General features: G+C 37.4%; 1 protein-coding gene across 6 annotated transcripts in view; it reads right to left on the minus strand.

Annotated features, from left to right (window-relative positions):
- Positions 1-27053, minus strand: part of PIEZO2 (piezo type mechanosensitive ion channel component 2) — a 641878-nt gene that overhangs the window by 5754 nt on the left and 609071 nt on the right. For all 6 annotated transcript variants that reach the window (XM_090285823.1, XM_090285821.1, XM_090285819.1 and 3 more), the window contains 11 exons: positions 25882-26064; positions 20855-21110; positions 19872-20004; positions 18293-18440; positions 17988-18202; positions 12330-12488; positions 9834-9981; positions 4714-4902; positions 4268-4360; positions 2781-2953; positions 1109-1237 (listed from right to left, as the gene is read on the minus strand). In XM_090285823.1, coding sequence (XP_090141949.1) covers positions 1109-1237; positions 2781-2953; positions 4268-4360; positions 4714-4902; positions 9834-9981; positions 12330-12488; positions 17988-18202; positions 18293-18440; positions 19872-20004; positions 20855-21110; positions 25882-26064 — 1826 coding nt within the window. The remainder of the gene's footprint in view (positions 1-1108; positions 1238-2780; positions 2954-4267; positions 4361-4713; positions 4903-9833; positions 9982-12329; positions 12489-17987; positions 18203-18292; positions 18441-19871; positions 20005-20854; positions 21111-25881; positions 26065-27053) is intronic.

Consider the following 27053-nt stretch of genomic DNA (forward strand, 5'->3'; position numbering starts at 1 on the left):
TTATGGGTTTCCATTATAATCAGAATTCTCTGAAGCCAAAAAAAAGTCACCGGGTTCTATTCAAATACTCACGTAAATGCTATACTCAAGCTAGCTAATGCTTCGAGACTGCTACAGAGGTTTTCCCATAGCTGTTGCTGTTTCTGAAGCAAAGAGCTATTTTTCTTGCTAGGAGCCTACCATTTGTATCAATAACATTGAGTCCTCTTCTAATTTTGATTTTTAGGATTTGAAAAGTATCTATCATCAAGTGAAGTGCATTTGATCTAGTGATAAGAGTGAGGTGTGAGGAGGGAACTGGTGACCTGGACCATATCCTGCCTCTGCAGGATGAACTGGTGACCTGAGAAGGTTATTCCATCATTGTAGGCCTGTTTTGCAACTGGAAAGTTATGGGGCAGGGGCGGAATTTGATGATCTTCAGAGCTCTTCTACTTTAGTGATTAACAAAGGATATTTCAGTTAGAAATATGTGTGAAGGCTGCATCATGGTGGTTTTTACATTTAATACATAACAATGGGGTCAGGGCAGACTGGAGGACAGAACTGGGAAATAAATGTCTGGTGGACATCTGAAATACTTCATTTAACAGTTTTAGACCAAAGCACGTTTTTTTCTCTTGCTAGTTCTTATATTAGAATCTAAACATCATAGATTTGGATGTGTTTGAAATGGAGTACTTATATGGCAGGATAATATGTCAAAATGTAATCTTTCAAATTTCTGTTTATCTTTTGTCTTCCCCTCACCTCCCCTGCCCAACCCCTATTGATTAGCTAGGTATTCAGTAACCCTGCAGCAGGAGTAATAGCAGGAAAGAGGTCATGCAGGGTCTTTCCCTGGCTTTTGGTGATTATGGTAATATAACAGCAAGGTATGCTGCTCAGAGACAAGAGCAATACTCCCTGGCTGAGTGGACAGAGAGTGAGAAGGGAGAGAATAGAGTTCCTTCAAACTAGCACAGTGAGGCCTCCAAATAGAAATTCATATGAGTTACCAAAGAATGACAAAAATTGCATTTCTTGCATGTGATGAATTCGTAGGTAGAGATTCTGTACCAGATACATACACCTACTAAAGCTATATTAACAGAAACAATTAACTTACACTGGCGTTGTTGAACTTTCTGTGTCATTGCCAGCTATCATTTTAGCTATATTCTCTCGTGTAATATTTTTAAGAGGAAAAGAAAGCTTATCTGTTGCTATTTCTGCTTTTGCACCAAGACTCATGTTTCTGTAAGGAAAAAAAGACAAACTCAATGTCAATGATTATTCAGAAGTTTGGAAGAGAAATTAAAAACTTAGTTGACTCTTAATTTTATTAATATCACCAGGTTTTATCGGGTCCACAGCTATCAATCCTAACCCCTTCTGTCCACCACACTATTATGTCCAGTTTCTTAGACAACAAAGTTGGTAAAACTTAGGGAGGTCATAAGCACTTTTACAACAGATGCCAGGTGAGGAGGCACCGTCTCCTGACCAAAGGATAAACCATCCTATTGCTCTGGTATGAATTTCCTGAACATTCTATATTAATCCAATGAATTTGGTCTTCATGGTGACCAATAGAATCCACGTTTTAAAAGAATAATCCATCAGATGTTGGTTTTTAATGTTGCTGTTATTTTCTAGTAGCCTTTCAAAGAAAGGCTAATAAGTAAATTTTTTGGCAGTACAGAATTCCATGTGAGGAATTTGGGACATTTAAAAGGAGGAAATAAGATTAAAGGGGTTCTTTAATTTTTGAACTTCCCCCTTTGAAATATTTCTTTACTATTTCTTTGTGAATTCACTTTAGATTCTAGAAGGCTTTCTTCTGTACCTATCACAATTATTTTTTTAAAAATTTAATCTTTATTGTATTTTTTTCTATTACCATTTAGCCCTCTTATTTCCCCTTCCCCCAGCAATCACCATAATGTTGTCCATGTCCATGAGTCCTCCTTTTTTGCTCAATCTCTCCAACCCTTCACCTCCCCCCACCTCCACTAATTGTCACAATTATTTCTTGATTCCATCCAGGAAGCTGAAATTGTGGAGCTCAATGAACTTAAAACTTGACTGACAAAGTTGTATGGAGTTCCGAGTCACAACTGTGATGAAAGAAACTAAACTAGTCAGTTGGTATACTGTGTCGAGGCCCCTGAACTGCTTCACTTACATGTCAGGCTTTGGCATGCAAGAACTTTTACTACAACATGCTCTGTCTGTCTACACAAGTGAAATAGTGGCTGCATGCTGGCCATTAACTCAGGTGAAGAATAGTTTCCCTCAGCTCTCCCCTCCTGGGTCTGCCACACTGCTCTCACACCTCATGCTTTGAGAAAAGATCTGCTAGGGCTCCCCTGATGTTGGAGACATGCAAGAAAGAAGCCAAGGTTCCAGAGGATGCACATTTTTTGTTATTAAGACCAAACTTCTACCTTTCAGGGGAATCTTACAATATACACAGTCTCTTTTTCATTTTGAGTCATCACCCTCTTTTCTCTCTACGTCTCTCTCTTGTTCGCAGAACCCATTGACACCCTTTCTTTAAAATGGAACTTAGTAGTAAAAAGGAAAAATAAGAAGCCCTTAGTTTTGTCAGTGATTCCCAGGCAAATCACTATTTAATAAACAAAAATATTAGCTGTAGTATTGAATGAATGTTCCCAAGATAAAGTGTGAACTATGATCCACACTAATTTAATTTCTCTATCCTCTTATGCCCCCCACCCCACTCTGAGTTTAGGTTTGGGAAAAGGGGAAATTATGCATGGAAATACAGTAACTACCTCTGAATACTCCATGAAAAAACAACAGAGAAGCTACTTTTGGGGTCCGTGAGTTCGTGTATCATTTTCTGCTTACTGGGAGGGCTGATGGTCCATAAAGAATTTGAATTTCCTTCCAGTTCTGCTACTGTTATGTCTTCTCTTTCATAATTTTCTAGAAATTGCATAGCACCCTATATGCACACAAATACACATGCAGAAATAGATCACATACATGATGATGTATAAAGTCATTACTTGTCCTTTTAACTGACTGTATAGAGATAATTTCTTCCTATTAAAAGAACATTTCTATAATGGATTATCTTGGTCTTCTATTGCACTGACTTAATTCCCCTACTCACAGGTACAGGCAGCTTCTAGTGACATTGTCAACCCCCAGTGGTAATGCTGTCACACCAAAACAGCTATGGAATCATTCCAATTAAATAGTGAAAAAAAAATCAGATGATTTAGTGTGTTTTTTCCTTCCCACTAAGAAGAAAATTTATCAACTATTTGAAAACGCCCCTCTCATCAGAGCAAATTTCATCCACTTAGGTCATCCTGGCCCTGCCCTCTTAGCTGTTCATCCCTCAATATTGGTTTTGACAGTGTGCATGATAGACCTATAATTTTACAAAAAAGAAAAACCTCTGTTTGCTAATCAATTTTTAAAAACAAAAAATATTATTTGTAAAACAAATTTAAATTATGAAAAATCATGTTATAATATTATTAAAAGTTGAAGTATAGAGAAAAGAATAATGATAGCTAAAACTCTGCCACCAGAACATTACTGCTGTTTTATGTAGTAGGGGATGTGTATCTTATTTTTTATCATTAAAAAATTCTAAATTCTTTTTCATTTATGTTTTATCTTGAGAAATTCTCATGCCATATATAGTCTTTGTAATGATTACTTTTTACTACAAAAGAAGTTGCTTGGAAAATATTCACACAATATAAAGAAATATAAAGTGGAAGCCCCATTATTCTACCTTAGAGAATTCAGTGCTAATCAAATTAACTTCATACATACACCACGACTTATTCAACCAGCCCCTACTTGGTGACTTCTTAAATTGCTTCCAGTTTTTACTAACATAGGGAATGCTATCAGAAGTAGCTACTGACATACTATTTTTCCCATATTTTGAATTATTTCTTTAGGACAGATTTCCAGAGTAGAGCCACCTGTGAAAAAGATCAATATTACCACAATTTAAAAACTTACAATATTTTTATAAGGATCAACACCTGTTGAGCTTACATTACAATGTCCCAAAATAAAATTACATTTATTAACACTTACATCCAATAATATAGACATAATGTCTTAGATTATCAAAGCATTCAGTGGCTAGGAATCTGCTGTGTACAACTGATAATCTCTGAAAATCCCTTTTCCCCGCACAGACCATGACAAAGTAGTTAAGTAGTATGACAACCACTCGCTCACCTAGATGAAAGGTCTTCATAGAGATCTATTATATGCATTTACTTACAGTGTCCCTAGAGAAAGCTTTTATAAATTTATCAAACTTTGGATGGTCCATAACTTTCAGCTGGCTTTGCTGGGCACTCATTGTGAAAATAGGCTGTAAAACAAGATATACAGAATTGTCAATATTCTGAAGTTCTTCTCTGCATCTTGGGTTAAAGGAAAAATATTTGCATGGCAGGTCATCCACTGAATACCCCATGGCAGCTAGCCACAGATATCTTTTTGAAGTAATTACTTTTGTCCTCAAAACCAGAACAGAATGATTCTTTCACTGCCTTCTACACCTTATTTCAAACATCTCATATTTGCTGAAAAGTCAAAATTTAGATAGGAAATATGGATTGGCAAAACATAACTAAACATTTTGTAGGTTGTTATCAGGAGAAGAGTGTGTTAGATAAGGTACTTGCAGGTGAGTTAGGCCTGGAGGACATGCACAATGATTACCTGGTAACCTCCCAGGGTAATTGTGACTGAGACGTCCAAGGGCTGGTTGATCACCCCAGCGACAGATTTGATCAAAGACATGAAGAGAAGAGGAAACCAAACAATGCAGATGAGCAGAACAATGATCATGCCTCCCATGCCATACTTCACCACTTTCTTCTTCTTCTGCCCACGGGGCTGAGGGTATCTCTGCAACAGAAGAATTTACACAAGGCTCAGTCCACTGTCCCCTGAAAAGCAGATGGGGAGGATGAGGGCTCTTCCCATGGGTTGTGACTTGAATTAGTCCTGATTCTGCTCTGTTTTCTCTGAAGTGGGGAGAGCAACCTTGTCCCAACCTGGACAAAAAGTTAGGTAGTGGCATGAAACTATAATTAGATCTCTACACATCCCCACCATGGTGCCACGGGGAACCAAGAGGACTTGAGTGACTTTTCCCTTAAAATTTCTGTGTGCGTTTTGCTAGTGATGAACCTAAGGGTCAATGGATCAAATATTCTGCTGAATAAAGTCTCTGGTTTTATGGGATTATGTGGGAGAAAGACATTTTACTTTAAATTTCTGAGTATTCAAAAGCTGTGCCTTTCAACTGACTCCTCCTTCCCCTTGGTGAGTGGAAAAACATTTTTCACTTCATTCAAAACACACATTGTCAAAACAATGTTGTTTATATCACACAATAAGATCTGTAGGAAAAACCAGCCCTCTCTTGGGTTGTGACTCTGTAGGGGCCTGTGCTTGGGTGCTGTGCTGAGCAGGGCTGGGTAGGGGGTGGTTGTAGGTGTGTGTGTGTGTCACACAGGGACTTGTTTCTATACAAGAGCAGTGTACTTGGTAGAGCTGGAATTACTTCCATTTGCTTTGCTAAGGACCCACTAAGCTCTGTCTTAGAGATTAGGGGTAAGGCTGAAAGAGCCAACTTTACTGTCGGGTATTAAAACTGCTCCAGCTCTTATGCATATTTCTTGTTTAAATGTTGCTTCCCAGTGATCTAGTTTTCTTCCAGGGTAACCCCTGAAGTTAAGCTAGGCTACATACATAGTGGGGATGTTGTCCTTCCTCCCTGGCTAACACTCCCTTGGAATGTGGTCATTTCAGTAGGTTAAGGTAAGGAAAAATAATCCACATCCTGTCTATAGGCACTGAGCTCTGGGTTACAAACTGAGAGAGGTCTTGAAGCCAGCAGATGACTCCCTGAAGACTTTAAAGGACACCGCTGAAGGGCTCTATAAGCTGACATTCAGTGATTCTTAAATATGGACTTGGAAACATGAGGACACAAGTTGGACTGGAGGGTGGATCAGAGTCTGTATGGAAAGCATTGTCTACTCAGTGTGAAAGATTATGCTCCTAAGTGACTCTACTGTGAAGTTGCATGAGGTTCAGATTAAGGACAATATTTTAATATTGTTGCACTGGAATTTGATACCAGTGCTTAGAATTTTCTATTTTGAAAGAGAAACTAGACTATTTGAAAATTTGAAATATATATTTAATACACAGACACACACATTTGCTTTTTCATTATTTTGTCAATGAGACAAGTTTAGACAATGGACCACTTAACCCACTGCAATAGCACCCTAGTATTACATAATGAAGAGCTTTGTGACTTAAAATAGGTGTATCTATTCTGTCAAGAACAGTTTGAATCTCATCTGCCTGAAGTGGGACCATGTTGGTTCCTCTCCTGAAGGCCAGTGTCTTTCAGTTTCACCTCAAAATATTCCAGAACCCCCCTTCCATTCTCTCCCTACTCATGTTCACTCCTCAATGCATTTCTAAGGGAAGGACAGGGGCAAGACCTTTGGCCTCTCTCTAATTATGAGGTTATCTTTCCCTTTACTTTCAAAGCAACTGTCACTTTCTTGTTCTATCCTGCTCCATCACCTTTTCCTAGGTGAGTCAAGTCTCATCCACATTTCTCATTTTGAAGTTCCTGCATGCTACATTTTCAAACAGCTTCTTAGAAGTGTTTGAGAGGTGGCTGCATGGAAATCGCTGTGAAAAATGACTCAGAGTGAGTGGCCTGCATTGCGTGTGTGCTCATGCCAACATTTGGCCTTTCAGGAAACTCCAGGAACATATTACATTCAATATGAAATAATCCCCAGGAAAAGTTGCTTTTAAAAGAAACTTACTCTTCTGCTTCATACTAGATAAATGATCATCACTGGTAAAGTTTCAATCTCTTATGGGGATGAAGTAGAAAGGAGGGTCAGATTTTAGACTCCCTAATACTTCCTTCCACATACCTAAATTTTTCAGGATGTTTACCATGTGTGATTTAAATATATATAGACTTAGCATAAGATAGAAATATATATTTAAGTAGAGGTGATACATTAACAGGAGGCTTTTATGTCTTTTTATAAAAACTGAATTTATTGGGGTGACATTGGTTTACAAAATTATATGTTTCAGGTATACAATTCTATAATACATTATCTACATATTATAGTGTGTGTTCACCACCCTAAGTCAAGTGTCCTTCCATTGCCATTTATCCCCCTATTATGCTCTTCTACCTCTCCCAACTCCCTTTCCACTCTGGTAACCACCATACTGTTGTCTGTGTCTATGAGGTTTTCTTTCTTTTCTTTTCTTCTTAATCCTTTCAGTTTTTTACACCCAGCCCACCCAAACTCCCTCTCTTCTGACAGCTGTCAGTCTGTTCTCTGTATCTACGAGTCTGTTTCTATTTTGTTTGTTGGTTTATTTTGTTCATTATATTCCACATATAAGTGAAATCATATGGTATTTAAATGTCTTTCTCTGACTGGTTTATTTCACTTAGCATAATAGTCTCCAGTTTCAATCATGCTTGCACAAAAGGTAAGATTTCCTTATTTATACTACTAAGCAGTATTCCATTGTGTAGATATACCACACTTTTTTCCCACTTATCTATTGATTGACACTTGGGCTGCTTCCAAATTTTGGCTATTGTAAAAATGCTGTAATGAACATAAGAGTACATATATTCTTTTAAATTAGCATTTTTTTTTCAGATATATTTCCAGAAATGAAATTGCTGGGTAAGACTTTTATTTCTTAAAAAGATAAAAATAAAAGGATTATTGCAACTCTTTTGTTGCACAGAAATGTCTATTGTTCTAGGCTAGGATGACTCTGTCCTTTGTAAGAAGGATGGTGACAGGTATGATTCTCTCACTACAGTCTCAAAAAGATTGTTACCTGTTGGCTCAAAGGCAGTAAAAAGCATATATAAGTTGATAAGCAAGGCAGCCACAGCTGTTCACATTAAAAGTGGCTCTGTATTTATGTGGGGCAGTCATGTGAGTTCTGATTCAGAAAAAAACGCCCCTATTAAGAGTCCTTCTCCTATTCACCCAGAGGAAGCAATTTCTCACAGTTTCCATGCAGGCTCCAGGACCTGAAATGCCATCTCTTTTGGTTTTGATAGGTGAACTCATCTACTTTCTGGAGAACACAGACTATTGAGATAATTTACTAACCATCTCTCTCCAACTTTCTGTAGGATGGCCATTCCTCTTCGCCACTCCCAGCTTGTGCATCCATGCCTCTGAGGCTACTCTTTCCAGAACCTCACCTGCACCTTTCTCCTTTGGCTCTGATTCTAAGAATTTGTACTTCTCTTTTTTCTATTGGTCCTTTCCTTACCATCTAAGAGAGGTTCAACTCCTCTGACCTTAAAATGACCCTCTTGACTTGCTTCTCTCTTGAACTGACTCTCTCCCTTGCTTTTCCCTTGCCTATGCTCTGTCCCTCAAAATGACAGTGACAGGAGTGATCCCCGACTAGACTGTCCAGTAGCTTCCTACTCAAACTGCAGATCCACAGAATTGTGAGCAGATAAAATGGTGTTACTTTTAAACTACTAAGTTTTGAGGTAGTTTGTTATTAGCAATAGACAACTGATATAATACCCCTTGAAGAAATGGTTCTAGGGGGTAGACTTAGCCCTTCCTAGCACAGAGGTTTTGCAATGTAAATTCTCCTCTGTGTGACTTTGTGTGTATGTGGGCACCTCTCAGCAACGATTTTGTGAAGCAGCCCATCTGTGATTGTTAGAAGGATCTTTATGTTTCATTGAAACTTACCGGAATTTTGCCTACTTTTCTTAAAACTGTTTTCTTGGATCTTGCAAATTAATTAAAAAATTTTAAATCCACTTTCCAATATTTAAAAGTTTGTCTCACCGTTTTTTTTGACTTCAGACTGAACAATTCTTGATTCTTTCTACTTTTCTTCATATGTCATGATTTCCAGACACTTGTCATCTCAATTCAACCCTCAATGTCTCTGTGGTTGATTGGCTCTCATATTCTGTCATTATATTAACTCTTTTGCTCTTAAAATCAGGAGAAGCTAATATGATTTTAAGTAAACTGCTAACCCCACCTCCTTCACTCCCACAAACCCCATAAACAGAAAGGACATACAGTTACAGTGTTGAAATTTCCAGAAGGAACTGAAGAACACAGAAATTATATGAACTAGAGAAGACTTTTCCAAAGAGGATATCATGGAGATAGGTAAAAAAGACATAACACACCACCTCAGCTAATGATATAATACTTGAATATTTTTATTGCTTTTATGCAACAGGCTCCTATTTCATATGTTAAACTTGAAAAACCAACAAATAATTGTAATTCTATCCATTTTTAACCTTAATGTTCAACCTGGCAGAAGGATCAAGTATTGGCACTTCAATTTCCTTTGCACAAAGCAGTTACACTGTCTGTCTCTTATGAAAGAGCACATCAGGTGGTGACCCTGAGTCCAAGCCACCTGACCCCACTTTTCTCCACCATAGCACATTCCCTCCTGTTCCCAAATGAGCCATTTAAGAATTATTGGGTCACACAGCAAATATATTTCTTTTTCTAAAAACAACTACAATATACAGTTTCCAAAAGAAGAACACATCTGGATACTATTGCTAAGACAGCAGTGTGTCCAAGATTCCCAACTCCAGTGAGGTGAAAGTCAATAGGACATTTATAGGTCCTAGTAGTTTTTGCCCCTGTCTCCATTTATTTGGCGACAAGACTTGCAGAAGTTCACATTAATCTTACAAGCAGCCGGTATCTAAGAGAAACAAATAGAAATAAAGCATTTTATTGGCTTACTTTTTCTGACTCCCGCCAACATTTCAGAATAAATATATGAGCATAGATATCCTCTACACAGATCCAGCTGGAGAGGCTCAAGGTCGTGTCTGTCCATACCCAGTCCATCACAGCCCTTAGCTCAGTCAAAAATGGAACAAGGCGGAACCTGGCAGAAATCACATCCAGTTAGAGAGACAGTTCTGGGATTCCCCCCCAAACCCAGCCAACCCTGAGAGCTCATGTAGTTCCTTATTATTTTAGCACTTAAATCTTAGAAAAAAATTCTCAAGTTGACCCTTATGGTAAAATTCAACTTGAAATACAGCTACTTTTCATTACAAGTCTAATAAATGTATTAATATTTTCCATTATTTTTTTTTTTTTGGTTGATGTTCTTAACAAACCGGGATTCCCTTTTGAAATGTTTAATGATATCTTCTTCTATTTCTTTTATAAGAAATTGTACAAATATTTCACTTCTTTGGTTAAATTTATTTATAAGCATTTTATTGTTTTTGATGTTATTGTAAATGGAAAAAATTTATTTCTTTTTTAGATGTTTCATTGTTACTGTATAGAGACACAATTGATTTCTGTACAAGGTCTATCCAGAAGGTATCCAGCCATGTAATATGAAAAATAGAGACATTTATTGAAGAAGATACAAGATACAAGAAACATTGTACATAGGACAATGATTATTCAGTCCCCTTTGAAGTAGGCACTTTAGGACCTCATTTCATTCTCCCAATTGCCATCAACTGCCCTGTCATATTTTCCTGAATCTCATCGATGGTCTGAAATCTCTTCCCTTTCAAAGGTGATTTTAGTTTTGGGAAAAGCTAAAAGTTGCAGGGTACCAAATCTGGGTGATTTGATGTTTCGCCAAAAAACTCTGCATGAGACATGATGCATGAGCATGAATGGGTATGTTATTGTGATGGAGCTGCCAATAACCAATTTCCCATAGCTTCAACCTTCTAAATTATCTGAATAGTTCCCATGGAGGAATGTTCAAGCTTAATACAAAATTCGATGCAGACTTGTTGCTCTACTTGCTCAGTCATTTTGAATGTGATGGCCACACAGTACACATGCTCACTAACAGTGCCTATCACCCCCACTGACTAGTACAGTGAGGTCATCATTGTTCACATATGCACATTCTAGTCCACTCTCCTTAGCTGCCAGGTTACATTAATGTTGTGCAAACCATTCTTGTTATATTAACAATGGCTGGACTTTTTCTGGACAGGCCTCATACATTGATTTTATATTCTGCAACTCTACTGAATTTGTTGATTAATTCTAACATTTTTGGAGTGACTCTTTGGGATTTTCTAGATATAAAATCATATCTACAAATAAACACAACTTAACTTTTTAAATCATTTATTTGTTTATGTTACAACAATCTGTTATTCATAGGATTATTGAATTGTTGGGGCTTTGCTGTTGAATGAGCTAGAAAAGGTAATACACCAGTTAAGTAAAAGATGAAAGCAAATAAGAGCCATCAGAGGGAAGAAACATGCCACTGGGGGCACACAGTAGGGCCGACAGTTGATAGAATTATTAGATTACTAAGGTTAATAGGATTCTGGCTTAGTCTCTTATATTTTAGTTGGGAATGGGCTGGCCTGGGCTCCTCTCGAGTTTGGGTACTGTTCTTGGTTTCTTGAGTGACACAGAACTTCTTCTAGGCTGGAGGACCTGGGTTCATCCCAGGGCCCTCACAATAGTTGGGTTACCACTTGGAATTCTCCCCTGGGCTACACAGTTTTATGTATAGAGCACTAATTCAACCCCTTGAAGAAATATCAGACCTCCACACAGGACAGTACTAAGTGAAACATTGTTCCACATGGAGAGGTTCATAATATCTGAGCATGCTCAATACCTCTTCTGTGACTAAGTATACAGTCCCTAGGTCTGGTCCTAACTAGGAGCAGACTGACTTTTTATGTCATGGTCCAATTTCTGGGGAAACAGCCAGGAGATGCTACCAATGAAATTCTCACATGGAAGAGCTATATACTTCCTCTGACAGCTAACTTACTACCAGGAATAAACAAGTCATAGGGCATTCCCATTGATCTTAGGGAGAATAAGTGGTCCTTTTCAATAGATGGACTTGTTGTATATGCAAAATTCCAAAGGTATTTGGGAATAGTTTAGGTTCCAAATAATTTGTTCCATTGTGTCCAGAAGTATATTAATACTTAAGGATTATGCATCCCAAAATATTATCACAGTAATTATTCAGGATATGGAAATAGAAAAATAACCATGTAGATGACCCTAGAACAACATCCTGGCCAGGTGTGTAGTTAACTACATATACAGAGGTATTTCAAGAAGCATGTCTGTTCTTGGCTAAATGCTGCAAGAGTTCCATGATGACCTACATTCCTGTACATCAGCATTTTTCCTCTTTCTGTAGGAAACAAAATGCTTTTCAATTGCCAGTCTCCTCCTTGTGAGTGATTGTGACAACACAGAGTGTGTCCTTACCCTTGAAACAAGAAGAGGTTGACATAATTGTAGCTCTTTGTGAGGAAGTTTCCAAGGACTCGTGTTGGGTAGCCACAACGGATTTGGTAGGCAGACAACCCAAAATAAACACATTTCACAAAGTACCAAAGCTGAGCAACCAGGTTTTGGCTGAATTTCCTATAATATAAAAATTTGGAAAAGTGAGGAAATGGAATACCATTTTGGTAAAAGGACACCAGTCTAGGATTTTTTAAATGGTCTAATTGCCCCTCTAACATTTAAGTTAATTCATTTAATTCTAAGGAATTTACTAAACATAGCTATCACCTTAAAGGCCAAAGGTAGGGTAATAAAATCTAATAATTAAAAAATCCTATGAATGATGCCACTAAGGCATTAGTCAGTTGTTTAGGCCATAATTTTAAAAAATTACTAAATAAATTTATTAATAACATTTTCTTACAACATGGATACTACTGTTACCCTGGTCCTAATTAAAACTCAACAAAGAAGAAAAGCAAAATATACAACCACAGTGTTGTAAAGTTTATGAATGTTAATGTGAGTTTGAGCAGAAACAGTGGAACTAAATTTCATACTAAAAAAAAAAAAAAATGGAACACATTTTCAAAGAATGATGACCTATAGCAGAAGTTCTCAACCTGTGGGTTGTGACCCCTTTGAGGGTCGAACAACCCTTTCACAGGGGTCGCCTAAGACCATTGGAAAACACATATATAATTACATATTTTTTTGTGATTAATCACTATGCTTTAATTATGTTCAATTTGTAACAATGAAAATACATTCTGCATATCAGATATTTACATTATGACTCATAACAGTAGCAAAATTACAGTTATGAAGTAGCAACGAAAATAATTTTATGGTTGGGGTCACCACAACATGAGGAACTGTATTAAAGGGTCGCAGCATTAGGAAGGTTGAGAACCACTGACCTATAGGATATTTTCTTTTTTTTACTTTGGATAAATGCAGCATTCTTCAAGACTCTTAAATATGGTCAGTGTAGGTTTTTAAAAGAAAATAAAAAATAAAACTTTGACTTTGTAATACCTAGGTATAATCTTCTCTGTGTTTAAATTAAGAGAAATCCTTGAATTTTTTAATGCAAAGAGTGTATTACTCTTAATATTGTATTTTGGATGTCTTATTAACTTTTAATTTTATTAGATGAAAATATATTATTTTTAAATTGGGAATAGCTATTCTTTAGTTGACAAGATCCAAGAACAAGCCAGGAATCCATTGGCCTATGTATCTGGGAGACCTAGAGGCTTCTACATAAATCCCAACAACTAAAGAATTAAAAAATATTGCTTATAAATTCATCCCCTATAGAAAAATACAGCTTTCTTTATTTCCAAACCTAATGAATTAATTTAACTATTTATATTTGACCATGATCTAGCACTTGATACATTATCAATAAAAATGTCAGATATGTTGCAGAGAGCTCACATCAACTATTCATTCCCTCACTCTCTCCAGAAATTGTCTTTACTGGTAGAATATTCAGAGAGAGTGTTCTTTTAGTTCTCCAGGGAAATGACCTTAGATTTTATAGGTAGTTGATATGAAAATGGCATAAGGAAGAATTCTTCTACATCTATCAAAGTTATAGCCCAAGACATAAAACTGTGTTGCCTTCTATTCCTTATGAAAGGACCAACCCATGTTTTATCCTTTAGATAATTTTTCCCTCCTACAACCTTAAAGTATGTCAACTTGGAAGAAGTAATAGTTAATCTGTAATTCCTAAAGTAATCATGTTAAATCTAACTAGGGACATTAATGTTGTCTTACACTGGAAGACTTCTTTGGTGGTCTCTATATGTTTTATTGCTAGAGGCTAAAGTCATCTCTATGACTCACACAGCACCTACTGCACAGACAACTCCTGAATTTTTGTGGACTAAATGATGGCATATCCAGAGAGAAAACCATTTATCAGATTAATTATTCAAAATATTGGAGCTTCCTGATGCTCGATACCATAATTTTTATCTGTATAGTTTAAAAGACTCTTGATCTATTTTTTTCCTTTATTCTTGTTTTAAAAGAACTTAGGTAATATGGGTATTAGTAAATGTTTTCTTTGCATAATAATGAATTAAATCTTTAATAACAACATCCGAAGGAAGAAAAATGAATTTTGGATGTTAAGTAGTGGCAGGATAACTTGAAATGTGAAAATATTATGTTGTCACTGATATGCTGTCAATGAAGACCAAAGGTTCACCAATTTTAATGTACCTTGAATTAAATATCCAAAAATAAACATAGAATAATCTGTTGCATCAGAAATGGCTGTCAGGTGAGGCTCAAAGGTGAGATCTGGTGGAGAAATGATCTCTGTGGTCATAGGTTTAGTGATTATCACAGTGCCATGAACCTTGGGAGAACATTGTGTGGGAATGAGTTCCATGCTGTTTTTATGCTAGTGTCATTCCCTTTTCACATGGTCTACTGCCTTGGATATAGTATATGCTCAATAAATGTGAAATTTAATTGAATATGCATGATTATAAGTCACCATAGGAGAAGCTTTTATTCACTGAGTCATTATAACAATCACTTCAGCTATATTTGTTTTGGAAGGTATTGTTGCCATGCTGTTAATCTCTACAAAAGCCTGGTAGAATATGTGGTAGACATAATATGGCACCCTTGTAAAGATGTGCATGTCCTAACCCCTAGAACCTTTGAATATGTTACCTTACATGGCAAAGAGGACTTTGCAGATGGGTTAAGGGTTAAGAACCGTGAGATGAAGAGAGAATCCTAGATTATCTAGGTGGGTCCAACCTAATCATAGAGTCCTTAAAGGAAAAGAATTTGTTTCAGCTGTGGTCAGAGGGAGATTTGACAACAGAAGGGTCACGGCGATGTAATGAGAAAGAATTTTACCCTTTGTTGCTGGTTTTGAAGTTGGAGGAAGGAACCATAAGCCAAGAAATGTGGGCACCTATAGAAGCTTCTCCCTAGAACCTTTAGAGAGAAGTGCAGTCTTGCCAATACCTTGCTTTTAGTCAAGTGAGACCTGTGTAGAACTCCTGACCTACAAAACTGTAAGATGTTAAATATGTGTTGTTTAAAGCTCCAAGGGTGTGCTAATTTGTTCCAGCAGCAATCAAACTAACACAGGCAGGAGCAATGAAACAATTTGATGATCTGCTCCTGCTAAAGTAAATCTCTGTGCCTTCATCATTGCTGTATTTCTGGCAGTACCAGTCTCTGTGGAGGCTCCTGTGTAAGGACATAGCAGAGGTCAGTGCTCTGGAGCTCTGGGACTCTCTTCTGGGATTGAAATAGTCAAATTCTTTCATACTGCACAATGAAATAGTAGGCTATGTTACTTTAAAAGATATGCTTGGAAGCAAGTGCAGGATGCCTTCCAAGAGGGGAGGGGTGTAGTATATAGTAGGTGCAGTGTACAGTAGGGCCAAGAGGCCTGGGATTGAGATCTGGTCTCACCAATAATTAGCTGAATGACTTTAGGGAGATCAACCTTTTGTATGGGTTTCACCTATCTTAATCTGTAAAATTACACAGTAGGTCTAGAAATCCTTAAAAAAAAAACTCTTTCTCCTCTGTAAATATGAGTTTCTATGAAGACTGGCAGAGAATGCCTATTTGATGCTTTTAAGTGTTGACATTCATCATCCAACTACCATGGGTGTTGAATTTGGCTTATGTCTCTGAGTTGAGAGATAGCTACAATTAAGTAATTATAGAGAATTTATTCTATTTTAAAGACTACCAAATAAGATTCACAACATTTTCATTAGCAAATTCTAATATTTTTATGAATAGCTTGCTTTAATTTGAATTATTTTTATCATGTGAAATAAGTTTACTCTCCTAAAATACAGTGTGAAATGGGAGACTTACTGGGCTATTGGGAGGTAACAATCTTTTATTTCATTCTCCTTTAGACTCAAGAAAAATGATCTTAATTTCATTTTTACTTTAAAAACATTTTGCATTGCCACCGGTTATTATTACAAAGCAATAATTCCTATACTAAAATAAAAAAGAGCCTAAACATTCAGATGAGAACAGACATTTAGCTCCAGCATTGTTAGAACAGATATGGAATTCCTCATTAGGAATTACAATTGAGCCAGATAATGACCCACACAAGTAAAATCCATTTTCATTACTTTCTATTCACATGTCAAAAAAAAAAAAATGGTATTAGCCAGCCTCACTGACATGTTATTCATAAGGCTTGGCTATGAAATGACTCTAATGTATAAGATCAAATTAATATTAAGTATGAAAACTTTTAACAATATGTTGATTAAAAATATAATTTTTATTACATTATATGGACGCTTCTATGTTCCCCTTCTGTGGGCCATTTATTTTCATAACTTATGAGAACTGATAGTTCCTGTTTATAGCTGTCTCTCTTGCTTTTCTGTTACCAATTGACACATTCATTTGTTCATGCATTAAGCACCAAAGTTGTTCCCAGTTATTATCTTGGGTAGAGGTGTGGGGAGAGAAGACCTGGGAAAAGTGATATCTGGACTGTGACCTAAAGAATGATGAAGAAGAGGCACTGTGGGTTGGAGATGGGAGAGAAGGGGAGGGAACAGAATTGCTTTGATATTTGGGAGGACATGGTGCCCTTGGGGAACTGAAGGTCAACACAGAACATGCTTAGGGATCAAGGTGATGGAGGAAGAGATGGTATTAGTAGCCTCCTAGGATCTTACCAGGCCTTTTACTATCAAACTTTAGGCTACTTTTTAAAAATCTCCCATTTGCAACCCATTCTGACCAGCAGCAAGAGTTGTGGTAACAGCAAAAGCATCATGGAAGGCAACATGGGCCTGCACTCTTCCTTCTCTGTGTGCTTAGACTGTGCCAAGTGCTTTCCAAATGCTGTTCATTTAGCTCTCATTCATACCCTTTGTGGCAGACACTATATCATCTGCCCCCCACCATCCTCTAGATTTTCTTCTACCAGTTAAATAGTTTACATTTTTCTCATCTACTTCTCAATGACAGTCTCAGGTCCTCTTATCCTAAGACCATGTCCCAATTCATTTCTATATCTTAATAATGCAGTGATTTTCAACCTTTTTCATCTCCTGGCATAAATAAACTAATTACTAAAATTCTGCCGCACACCAAAAAATATACTTTTTGCTGACCTGACAAAAATTAGCTATAATTTTGATTCATTCACATCAGACAGCTGTTGGTATGTTGACTGTTATTTTGTAATCTGAAAATTGAAGGAAAAAGAGATCAGTGTCCCTGACTAAATAGTCAGGTATTGTATGTTTCAAAAATTCTTGTGGCATACTAGTTGAAAATCACTGTACTAAGGTGTAGAAGCAATCACAACATAATGATCTTAGGCTTGCTCTGATCCTTAAGATTGTTACTTCTCTTATTCTGAAAACCTTATTTTTATGATTACATATAAACATACAATAAAAATATTTCTGAGGAATCAGTTTATACTTTGGATGATTAATCACACTTTGATGATTAAAACCTCTATCATTGCCTATGTGTGAAGCTGCTTTGCTCTACCTCTGCCTGTACCTGGTGATTTTGTTGTGCTGAGGCATAACCTTATCAAATACATTTGCATTAAAGTGGACCCATGGCTCCAGTTTTTAAAGACCTTACCTCTCAGTCACACCAGGCAAGATGAAGAACATCCAGAAGTGAATTCCAAACACAAGAATGACCTGAAAAATGACCTTTCCCAATACAGTCTTCCTGAGGTATAGTGCTCGGTCCACCACCATGGTTCCAAACTGAATGAGGACCATCACCAGAAATGGCCCAGGGACTTGGTCCTCAGACAATGAAGATGTGATGTCTGCCGCTGCTGAGTGTTTCTGGGAAGAAGACAGCAGGTTCAAGCTTGAGTGGCATTTCACAGGACAGCATCACTATTAGTCATTGGATGTATGGTGGCCTTTACCTACCCCAAAGGCCCAAAAGCCAAAGACAATGATGATGAAGTCGACAGTGTCAGCCAGGAACATAAGCACATACACATCAGTCACAGCGCTATAGTCTGGGTGGATAAGGTTGTAGAAGAACTCTCTGATGGGCACATATATTTGCAGAGTCCTGCAAAACAGAAACCCCACCCGCTTGCTTCAGGAGAGGCAGAAGTGAAGAAGTGGCCAGATACCACAATCATCCTGTTCCTCTTCATTCCTCTTTCAAACCAGATTGGACCTCAGCCTCAGGACAGTCCTGCAGGGGGCAGCTCCTGCTCTAACAGAGTATATTCAAATTCATTGCCAAAGTGGGCACTACAGATCTTTCTGCTGGTGTAACCACAAACCTTTTCTCTTGACTGATATATAATAGAGTGATATAATGCTCTGAAATTTAGGTGCCTGGTTTGTCACCTGATTCAATTACTCTCTGCCTGCAAGAACTTGAACATGCTACTTAACTATCCTTATTTTCACTTTCTCTTCTATAAAATGAAGGTAATAATAAGACCTGAAGGAAGCATGGCATTGTGGAGAAATAATTGGGAATATATGAGGTACTTATCTTTGGGGGGCTGACCAGGCACCAGGTCATTTTTAGTCAACCCTGCCCCTCCCCATTTTGGGTCTTGGACCTCACATGGTTCCCAGGTACTACCTTGGGCTTTTGAGCTCATGTTGCTCTGTCCTTTGTACTGTGTCTACCTGGCTCTGGCTTGTCTGTCCAGCCACTGTGCTTAAATGTTTACTGTGTTCTGGGTTTTGCTTTCAATTCAAAGCCATGGTCAGGTGTGGATGGCCTTCCTGGTTGGGGCCCATATTTAGGACCAGACCTGCTGCATGTTCCTCTATTTTGCCTCCCCATCTTCTGCTTGTCTGTATCCCTAACACTTGAGCAGAACCTGCACATTTTGCTGGAGACCAACTACATGATAATGGGCACACCATTTCTCCACCATGTGCCTCACTTTCCCCCCTCTAGAATGAGAGTGTATGTCTAAGGTCCTTTCAGCTTTGACATCTAGTTCCTCTCTGTCCACTAGATGTTTCCCTTATAATGCCTAGAATTACATACTATGAGCTTCTGAAATTATTTATTTATCCTGTTCAAATAAAAAACATGTGTTTATAAATGTAATGAATATAAAAATAAATCTCATTATTGAAAAATATTTTTTTAATTTTTATTTATTTATTTTCAGAGAGAGAGGAAGGGAGAGAGAGAGAGAAACTCAGTTGGTTGCCTCTTGCACACTCCCAACCGGGGACCTGGCCCTCAACCCAGGCATGTGCCCTGACTGGGAATCGAACCTGTGACCTCTCAGTTCACAGGCCAGTGCTCAATCCACTGAGCCACAGTAGCCAGGGGAAAAAGTGAATTTTAAAAAACAATATAACATATCATTTTTTCTGCCTTAAGAAGATGACATTTGTGATATGAGAATCCATTTCTCTGTTCTTCACCTCTGGTATATATGAGATAATTGTTATTAATTATTTCCCAAAGTTCCTCAGCCCTAAAATAAAATCCATAATCCAAGGGTTTACATGCACTCACTTCTTTATGGTAAATGCTTTTGCTTTGATTAAATGTTCTTGAAGCTTTTCCGTATAAAGTTCCTTTTTGCTTTTTTGCTTGATGCTCAAAACACTGCTCCCTTTTTGACTGCTGTTTTGTGTGCTTGTGCTGCCTAGAAACAAAAAGAAACCAAGAAGCACTGTGAGGTATGGGCTTATTGACACAGATATCACAGGAGCCCCTGGAGCATATATGGTAGAGGGAAACTGTTTCAGAGGAAAGAACACACATGTTTGTAAGAATACTGACAGAATATTTGGAATTTGCTGTCTTAACTCTGCTTCTGTAGTAAAACACATCTGTGGGTTTTCTACACCCAACACTGACTCTTTCCTGGATTTTTATGTGATATTTGTCCCAGAAAGAAATACATGGGAAGAACAGCTTTTATAGTGCTAAATGGGGTCCTAGGTTGCAGGTTTTTCAGATTAGTTCCACAACCCATCCCTTCTCTCATGTCTCAATTTCTCTAACTATAAAATTAATATAAGATGACCTTCTAGCATCTGCCTGAAAAGTAGATTCTGAAGATGAATATAGTCATACACCAATTAATTCTACATTAGTTGGAGATATGTTTTGAGGAGTGTGTTAGTAGGCAATTTTATGGTGTGTGAATACAGAATGTACAGAAGTCTAGATGGTACAGCCTACTACGCACTTAGTCTATCCGGTACACCACTGTCATATATGCCATCCATCATTGACCAAAAAGTCATTTTGCAAGGCATGACTGTATACAAGTGTTTGGTAAGTTTCAGAAGGAATAGACATTTGGAGCAATGATGTGGCTGCCTCAGGTGACACACACAGCTGAGCCAGGATTTGAATTTGATTCTAAGCACTTTCCTTTCACATCACAATATCTGTCTCCCTGGTAGCATCCAACAAACTCGTGTGCCCCAGACACATAGGCACCAGAAAAATGAGACACCTCAGGGGGTGTTCCTAGCCAGGGATACCTCTTTGGGACCTATTTGAAGAAAAGCTGGTGGATCTGTATGATATCTGGGAGCTGCTGCCAGAATGCTTCCTTCTGACGGCTGTTGGCTGCTCAGGAAAGGACACATTCACTGACTCTGTGGATGCGGCCAGGTTGATGGATTTCAGAGAATCAGAGGAGGCCCTTCTGCCATGACTGAGGGACAGCTCATCATCTGATTCTTCTTTGTCAGTGCCACTCTCAGTCATGTCATCTTCATCCCATAATCCATGGCACTAAGAAAGCATGAGAAGGGACAATTCAGATTTCCATTTCAGGTAGAGTGCTGGTATTCTTCCCTAGAATATCTCATCCAACAAACTGTCCCCCAAGATTAGAAAACCAAAGGTAAAACAGAATGACTATAGTTGATAACATTGTATTATTATCTGTTGTTATGTAACTGAAATTTGTGAAGAGAGTGGAACTTTAATGTTCTGGTTAAAAAAATAGTATATGAGGTGATGAATGTGTTAATTAACTAGATGGGGGTATTCTTTCACAATGTATACATTTATCTTATCACCACAATGTATAGTTTAAATTTTTAATAATTTTATTTGTCAATTATACCACAATAAAGCTGAAATAAAAAAAGATTAGAAAACCAAGGTGGGGAGGGATCCTATGAAAGCTTATTATCTATAATTTTATGATGGTCTCAATAGAGTAGGGATGGGTAGGTGTAGATGATAAGAATTTGACTAATTAACTTGATGGAGACAGGTGATGTTTGACAGATAGAGAAGGGGTGAAATGATAATTACTTGACTTGTTCCTTGAGTCAAAACGCTTCCTGGAACACATCTCTTTATGCTTACAACTAGTACTCCAAGTATGAACTTGAAGTATCAGGTGGTGAATTTAGCTCCCCTGCCCCATGTTTACCAAATATCTGTACTTGAATAATGATGCTGTCCCTCCCCAAGCCTGTATAACAAGATGAAAATCCTTGATTCATCCATGGCTGACTCAGAAACAGAGTTGCAAATACTTCACTCAAAAAATCTTGGCCCACATGCAATACAGAGATTATGATGGGTTCTGTAGAGCCTGGGGTTTGCTTCAAAAAAAAATGGGATAAAAGGGGTTGATAAAAAGTGGAGGGATGACAGCAGAAAAGGAGACTGAGAAAGATGCTACCTGGACAGCAGGTCACCCTTATGATGATCTTGCTGCTGTTGGACAAAGCTTCCCAGTGAGCGCACTGCCTCCTGAACCCAGACTGCCAAGCTCTCCATTATTTCCCAAGATCTTGACCAGTCCTCCCTCTGACACATACTTTAGGGGATAAGAGCTCCAGACTAACTGGCCAAAAATCAGTTGGTCAAAAAACAACTCAGAGAATGATTAATTAATCAAAAGACCAAGTCACCTAATTTACAGATTGTTCTTAAATATTTATTTATAGATATACTATTTTTAAATATATCAAATGAATGTATTCTTATAAACAAACATTTTAGGTATTCATAATGAGATTTTTCAGTTTATACTGATTTCTTTTTTTTCAGATTTAATGTGTTTTATTGATTAAATTATTACATTTGTGCCAATTTCCCTTCCCTCTGCTCCCCTCCACCCGGTGGCCCCCCTCCCTCCAGTTGTCCCCCCCTTTTAGATTATGTCCATTAGTTGTGCATACAGTTCCTCCCGACCTCTCTCCGTCTATTCCATTCCCTCCTACCTTGATCCCCAATTCCTATATCATCTCCCTCCCTTTCCCCATTCCCCCTCCCTGTTGACCTCCCCCCAATATGCTTCCCGTACCCACAGTTCCTCTTCCACTCTCGTTGCCTATTTAGTTTGCCTTTGTTTCATCTCCCTAGCTTCTGTTTTTTTTTTTTAAACCAGTCCCTTTAACATCTCATATAACAGTGGTTTGGATCTAATGAACTCTTTCAGTTTTATTTTGTCCTGGAAACACTTTCTCTGTCCTTCTATTCTGAATGTCAATTTCGCTGGATAGAGTATTCGTGGTTGTAGGTTTTGGATTTTCATTACTTTGAATATTTCTTGCCAGTCCCTTCTTGCCTGTAGTGTTTCCCTTGAGAAGTCAGCTGATAGTCTAATTGGGACCCCTTTGTACATAATTCTTTTCTTCTCTCTTGCTGCTTTTAAGATTCTCTCTTTATCCTTAATTTTTGACATTTTGATTATAATGTGTCTTGGAGTGGTTCTCCCTGGGTCCAGTCTCTTGGGAACTCTCCTTGCTTCCTGGACCTGCATGTCTATTCCCTTCCCCAAGTCTGGGAAGTTCTCCTTTATTATATTTTCACTCAATTTTTCAAGTTCTAGTTCATCTTCCTCATTCTCTGGCAAACCAATGATTCTTATGTTGGGCCTTTTATAGCTGTCCCAGAGGTTTCTGATCCTTTCCTTGTTGCTTCCCATTTCCTCTCGCTGCATTGGTTGACTGCTTGTTCCTTCTCCATATTCCAGTTTGTTGAAATGAACTCTGGATTTTATTTCCTTTCTTTCTGTCTCGTATGTGGTTTTGTTCCTTTCGTTATGAAAGTTTTTCGCTCCTTTCATATCTTTTTCCTGCTCTTTTGTGAATTCTGTAAGCCACCTGATAACAATGGCCCAGAACTGAGCCTCTGACAGGTTTCTTATCTGTTCATCTGTCAGGTTCTCTATCTGCTGTCTGGTGAGCTGCGCCACCAGGATTTCTATAGTTGTCTGCCTCATTTTGACAGATGCGTTTTGTTTTCTTGGGCTGGCTGTCGGGGGCAGTGCCTGTGTACGCGTCACAAATCAGCAACCGGCCGGCGCCTGCCTGTCCGCGACCTATTTCGCAGCCCTGTGGTGCTTTCTTTGGGGGCGGGGGTCCAAGATGGATTCACACAGTTATTCAGCTAGGAGACCGGGATCCGTCCTCCCGCCCCCTGGGCCTCACTGTTCAAGGCGATGCGGTGGCTGCTTTCCCCAGCGCTGGGGTCGCGCACCGCCAGGGGCTTGCGCAGCCCGGATTTCTCGCCGCCCGCCGCTCCGGGTGCGACCGCAAACAGCACTGTCCTCTTTAACTCTTACCTGCCCAAATGGCACCGCTGGTTTATAACTTCATATGTTGGACTTCCGTGTAGTTTTATTTTCTGGAATTTCTAGTTATCCTTTGTTTTGAAGTAGTTGTATTCCTCTATAGTTGTAGAGGGAGACCTAGCGTGTCCGTCTAAGCCTCCATCTTGGCCGGAAGTCCCTATACTGATTTCTTTCAAATCGTTTTAATAGTTGTTTTGTCTTTTACCAACATTTTAACATATTTAAATTCTTTCCCTACATTCTTAGTAGTATATTTAAGTTTGTTAATTCTTCTAATCACTTATAAAATTACAGCAATGAATACTAAATAATCACTTTTAAAATTTCTACATTACAACATTCTGTAAGAGTCCTTCCCCTCCCCACCAAAAAGACTTATAGGGTAGTTTGGTCTTCTTACAAAAAGATTTAACATTCCAAAAAGTATTTTTCATATCATTATTTAAAATTTTAACATAGTACCAGTACCTCAAATCTCATATACATTCACCATGTAAATAAAAATTTCAAAGAAGAAAACAGAGTAAGTATATCAACATAAAACATTAAACTTTTGTTTATTATATATTTTAAATATAAAATTATAGCATTTAAACCATTTGACAACTGATGAAAAATAATAAAAGTGTTTAAAGGCTTATAAAAAATTTTAAGTGACATGCAAAGAGATATAAAAGTTGCAAGATAAATATATTGTGGCCAAAATTATACCATTATAATGGCTTTAAATGGTGAAATTTTAACTAATTTATAGCACTAAAAACATAAGGTTAATTCATTAATATATTCATAACAAAAATTAGTAAACTAGATTAATTCATAAAATTAACATAAAGTGGATTAATTCAGAAAAACTGGAGCTCTTATGCAAATTCAATTTTGGCTAACTAGTTTCCTTGAATAAAACACCTTTGCAAACCTACCACAACCCAATGACCCACATAAAGCTACTGAAAAATAAAAGGTTAGGGACTTGGTCACTTTGCAAGGTGACAGAATAAAGATCTTGACCAAAGGTATACATAGATGAACCACATTTGAAGTAGCCCATTGACCAGGACAGAAGTTGAACACTGTTACATAGGTTTGTGTGCAGGTATGTATGTATGTATGTATGTGTGTGTGTGTATTAACTTAGGCCAAGCCTGTTCTAAAAAGAAACCAATAAAGATACTTAATAAAATAAATTTAAATACTTTGTAAAAGGAAATAAAGAGAAGAAAAGTAATGATGTGACATCAACACATAAAATGTATGCTATAGAATAATTTCTAATATTTATCACTGAGTGGCATATTTTACATATTTACAAGCTTAACTTGAATAGTTCATAGTGTACAAGAAGAAAAACCCACATAGTTCCTCAGGAGGATGACAAGAGTTACTGACCTGAAACATTTTATCCTGTGGATAGGTCTTCCCAGAGCAGCCTGATAAATGGCTTTCTCAACAATAAGCTTACAGGAAGAAAAGCCCAGCACTGACTTTACTAAAGCCAATGGTTTCATGATAAGAAACTACTCAATAAATGTAATGCTACTAGAAGAAGATAGGCAGAAATTGGGATGGAGATGAAAAGCAATGTGATCTACTCCAAATTGTAGCTCTCTGATGTTCTGGTTTAAACTAGGAGAATTTAGCATATCAGGAATTAAGTTATTGTAATTAGCTTAATTCAAGCAATTCCCACAAATGTGGATTAATTATTATATATGTTCAACCCAGGGTAGAAATGTGAGGAAATTTGCTTCCAGATTTATTACAAGTTCCATTATTGAGCTCAGAACATTGGAGAAAATGTACATTAAATGAATATAACTGTTTTTTTAGAAAAGTATAGAAGCAGACCCCAGCCACTGGCCCCTCAGCACTGTCACCAATCCTAATATTCATATTCTCTAGGAATATTACAGGGACAGAAGTTATCAGCATGTGCTGGTTAACTGTTAATGTGCAGTACAGTACCTTCAAAATTGATCGATGGAAGAAAAGAGCCAGGAGCTGAATGAGATCATAAAGAACATAACCTTCTTTCTTTTCCACACCTATAATATTAGGTGGATGGTAAGGTTTATCCTTGTTCAATTCCACATGCTTATTCCAGGGAAAAAACCCAAATTGGAAGAAATACTTGATCACAATTGTTACCTACACATAGAAGACAGAAATTAAAAAAAAAAACAAACCCTTCTAAGGATAATTATATGTATAGGAGAAACAACAATATAAAATACTAATAAAAATCCATTTCATAGTTTTGATGATAGGTATGCACACATTAGAATAATCACATTATCATTCTTATAGACCATTGACTTCAGGGGAGGAGCTAAATCTTACCCTCATGAGTGCCTTTGATTGTAGATATATCAGGGCCAGTCAGGTTACTCCTGATACTGCTTAAATAATTTCCTTTATTTTTAAGGAGTAGGCTAATTTATACTGATTTAATATGTATATAATTATCTAGAAATTAAAATATGGTAATTAGGGCACAACAACAGAATATTTATGTCTTTATATTTTATTCATTACTTTAATTTGTGAATTTTTATGAATATGCAGTTTTGATATACACAATTCTCATTTTACTCCAATCTCTTTCTTCTCACTATTTTATTGCTCATTGGAATTTCTTCTCAAAAAGAAATAAATGTAAATGAAACAATCTGGCAAATTGTGCTGGTACAGATGTAGAAATGTTGTAGAGAATTGCTATGTTGAGAGAGGACAAATGAGAAAATTGATGGGTTTCATTTAAGCATACATCTAATGTCTATAACATGAGTAGTTCATTGCAATATACACAATTCATCAATAAAAATAGTTTTAAATGTCCCCTCATCACCTCGAGTCTCCCTCTATGTCATCTCATCTCTCTCATGTCTTTTTAGTCAAGCTTCTGCCAAGAATAGTCCTGCATTTCTTTTCTTAGTGAGTTACATCTCCACATACTAAATTCCAAAGAAATCTGCTAGTCATCCTTGCCTCTCCCATTCTCTCTCACACCCGACTAGTTTTAGTCAATTATTAAAACCTCATTTACCCACTCATCTTCAACCTTTTCATCACTGCATTAAGTCTGCATTATTTTTCAACCAGACAGTTAAAATAGTTTCCTAGCTGGTCTCTATGCC

This window comes from Furipterus horrens, unplaced genomic scaffold, assembly GCF_987537825.1.
Source record: "Furipterus horrens unplaced genomic scaffold, mFurHor1.1.pri manual_scaffold_8, whole genome shotgun sequence".
NCBI lineage: Eukaryota > Metazoa > Chordata > Mammalia > Chiroptera > Furipteridae > Furipterus > Furipterus horrens.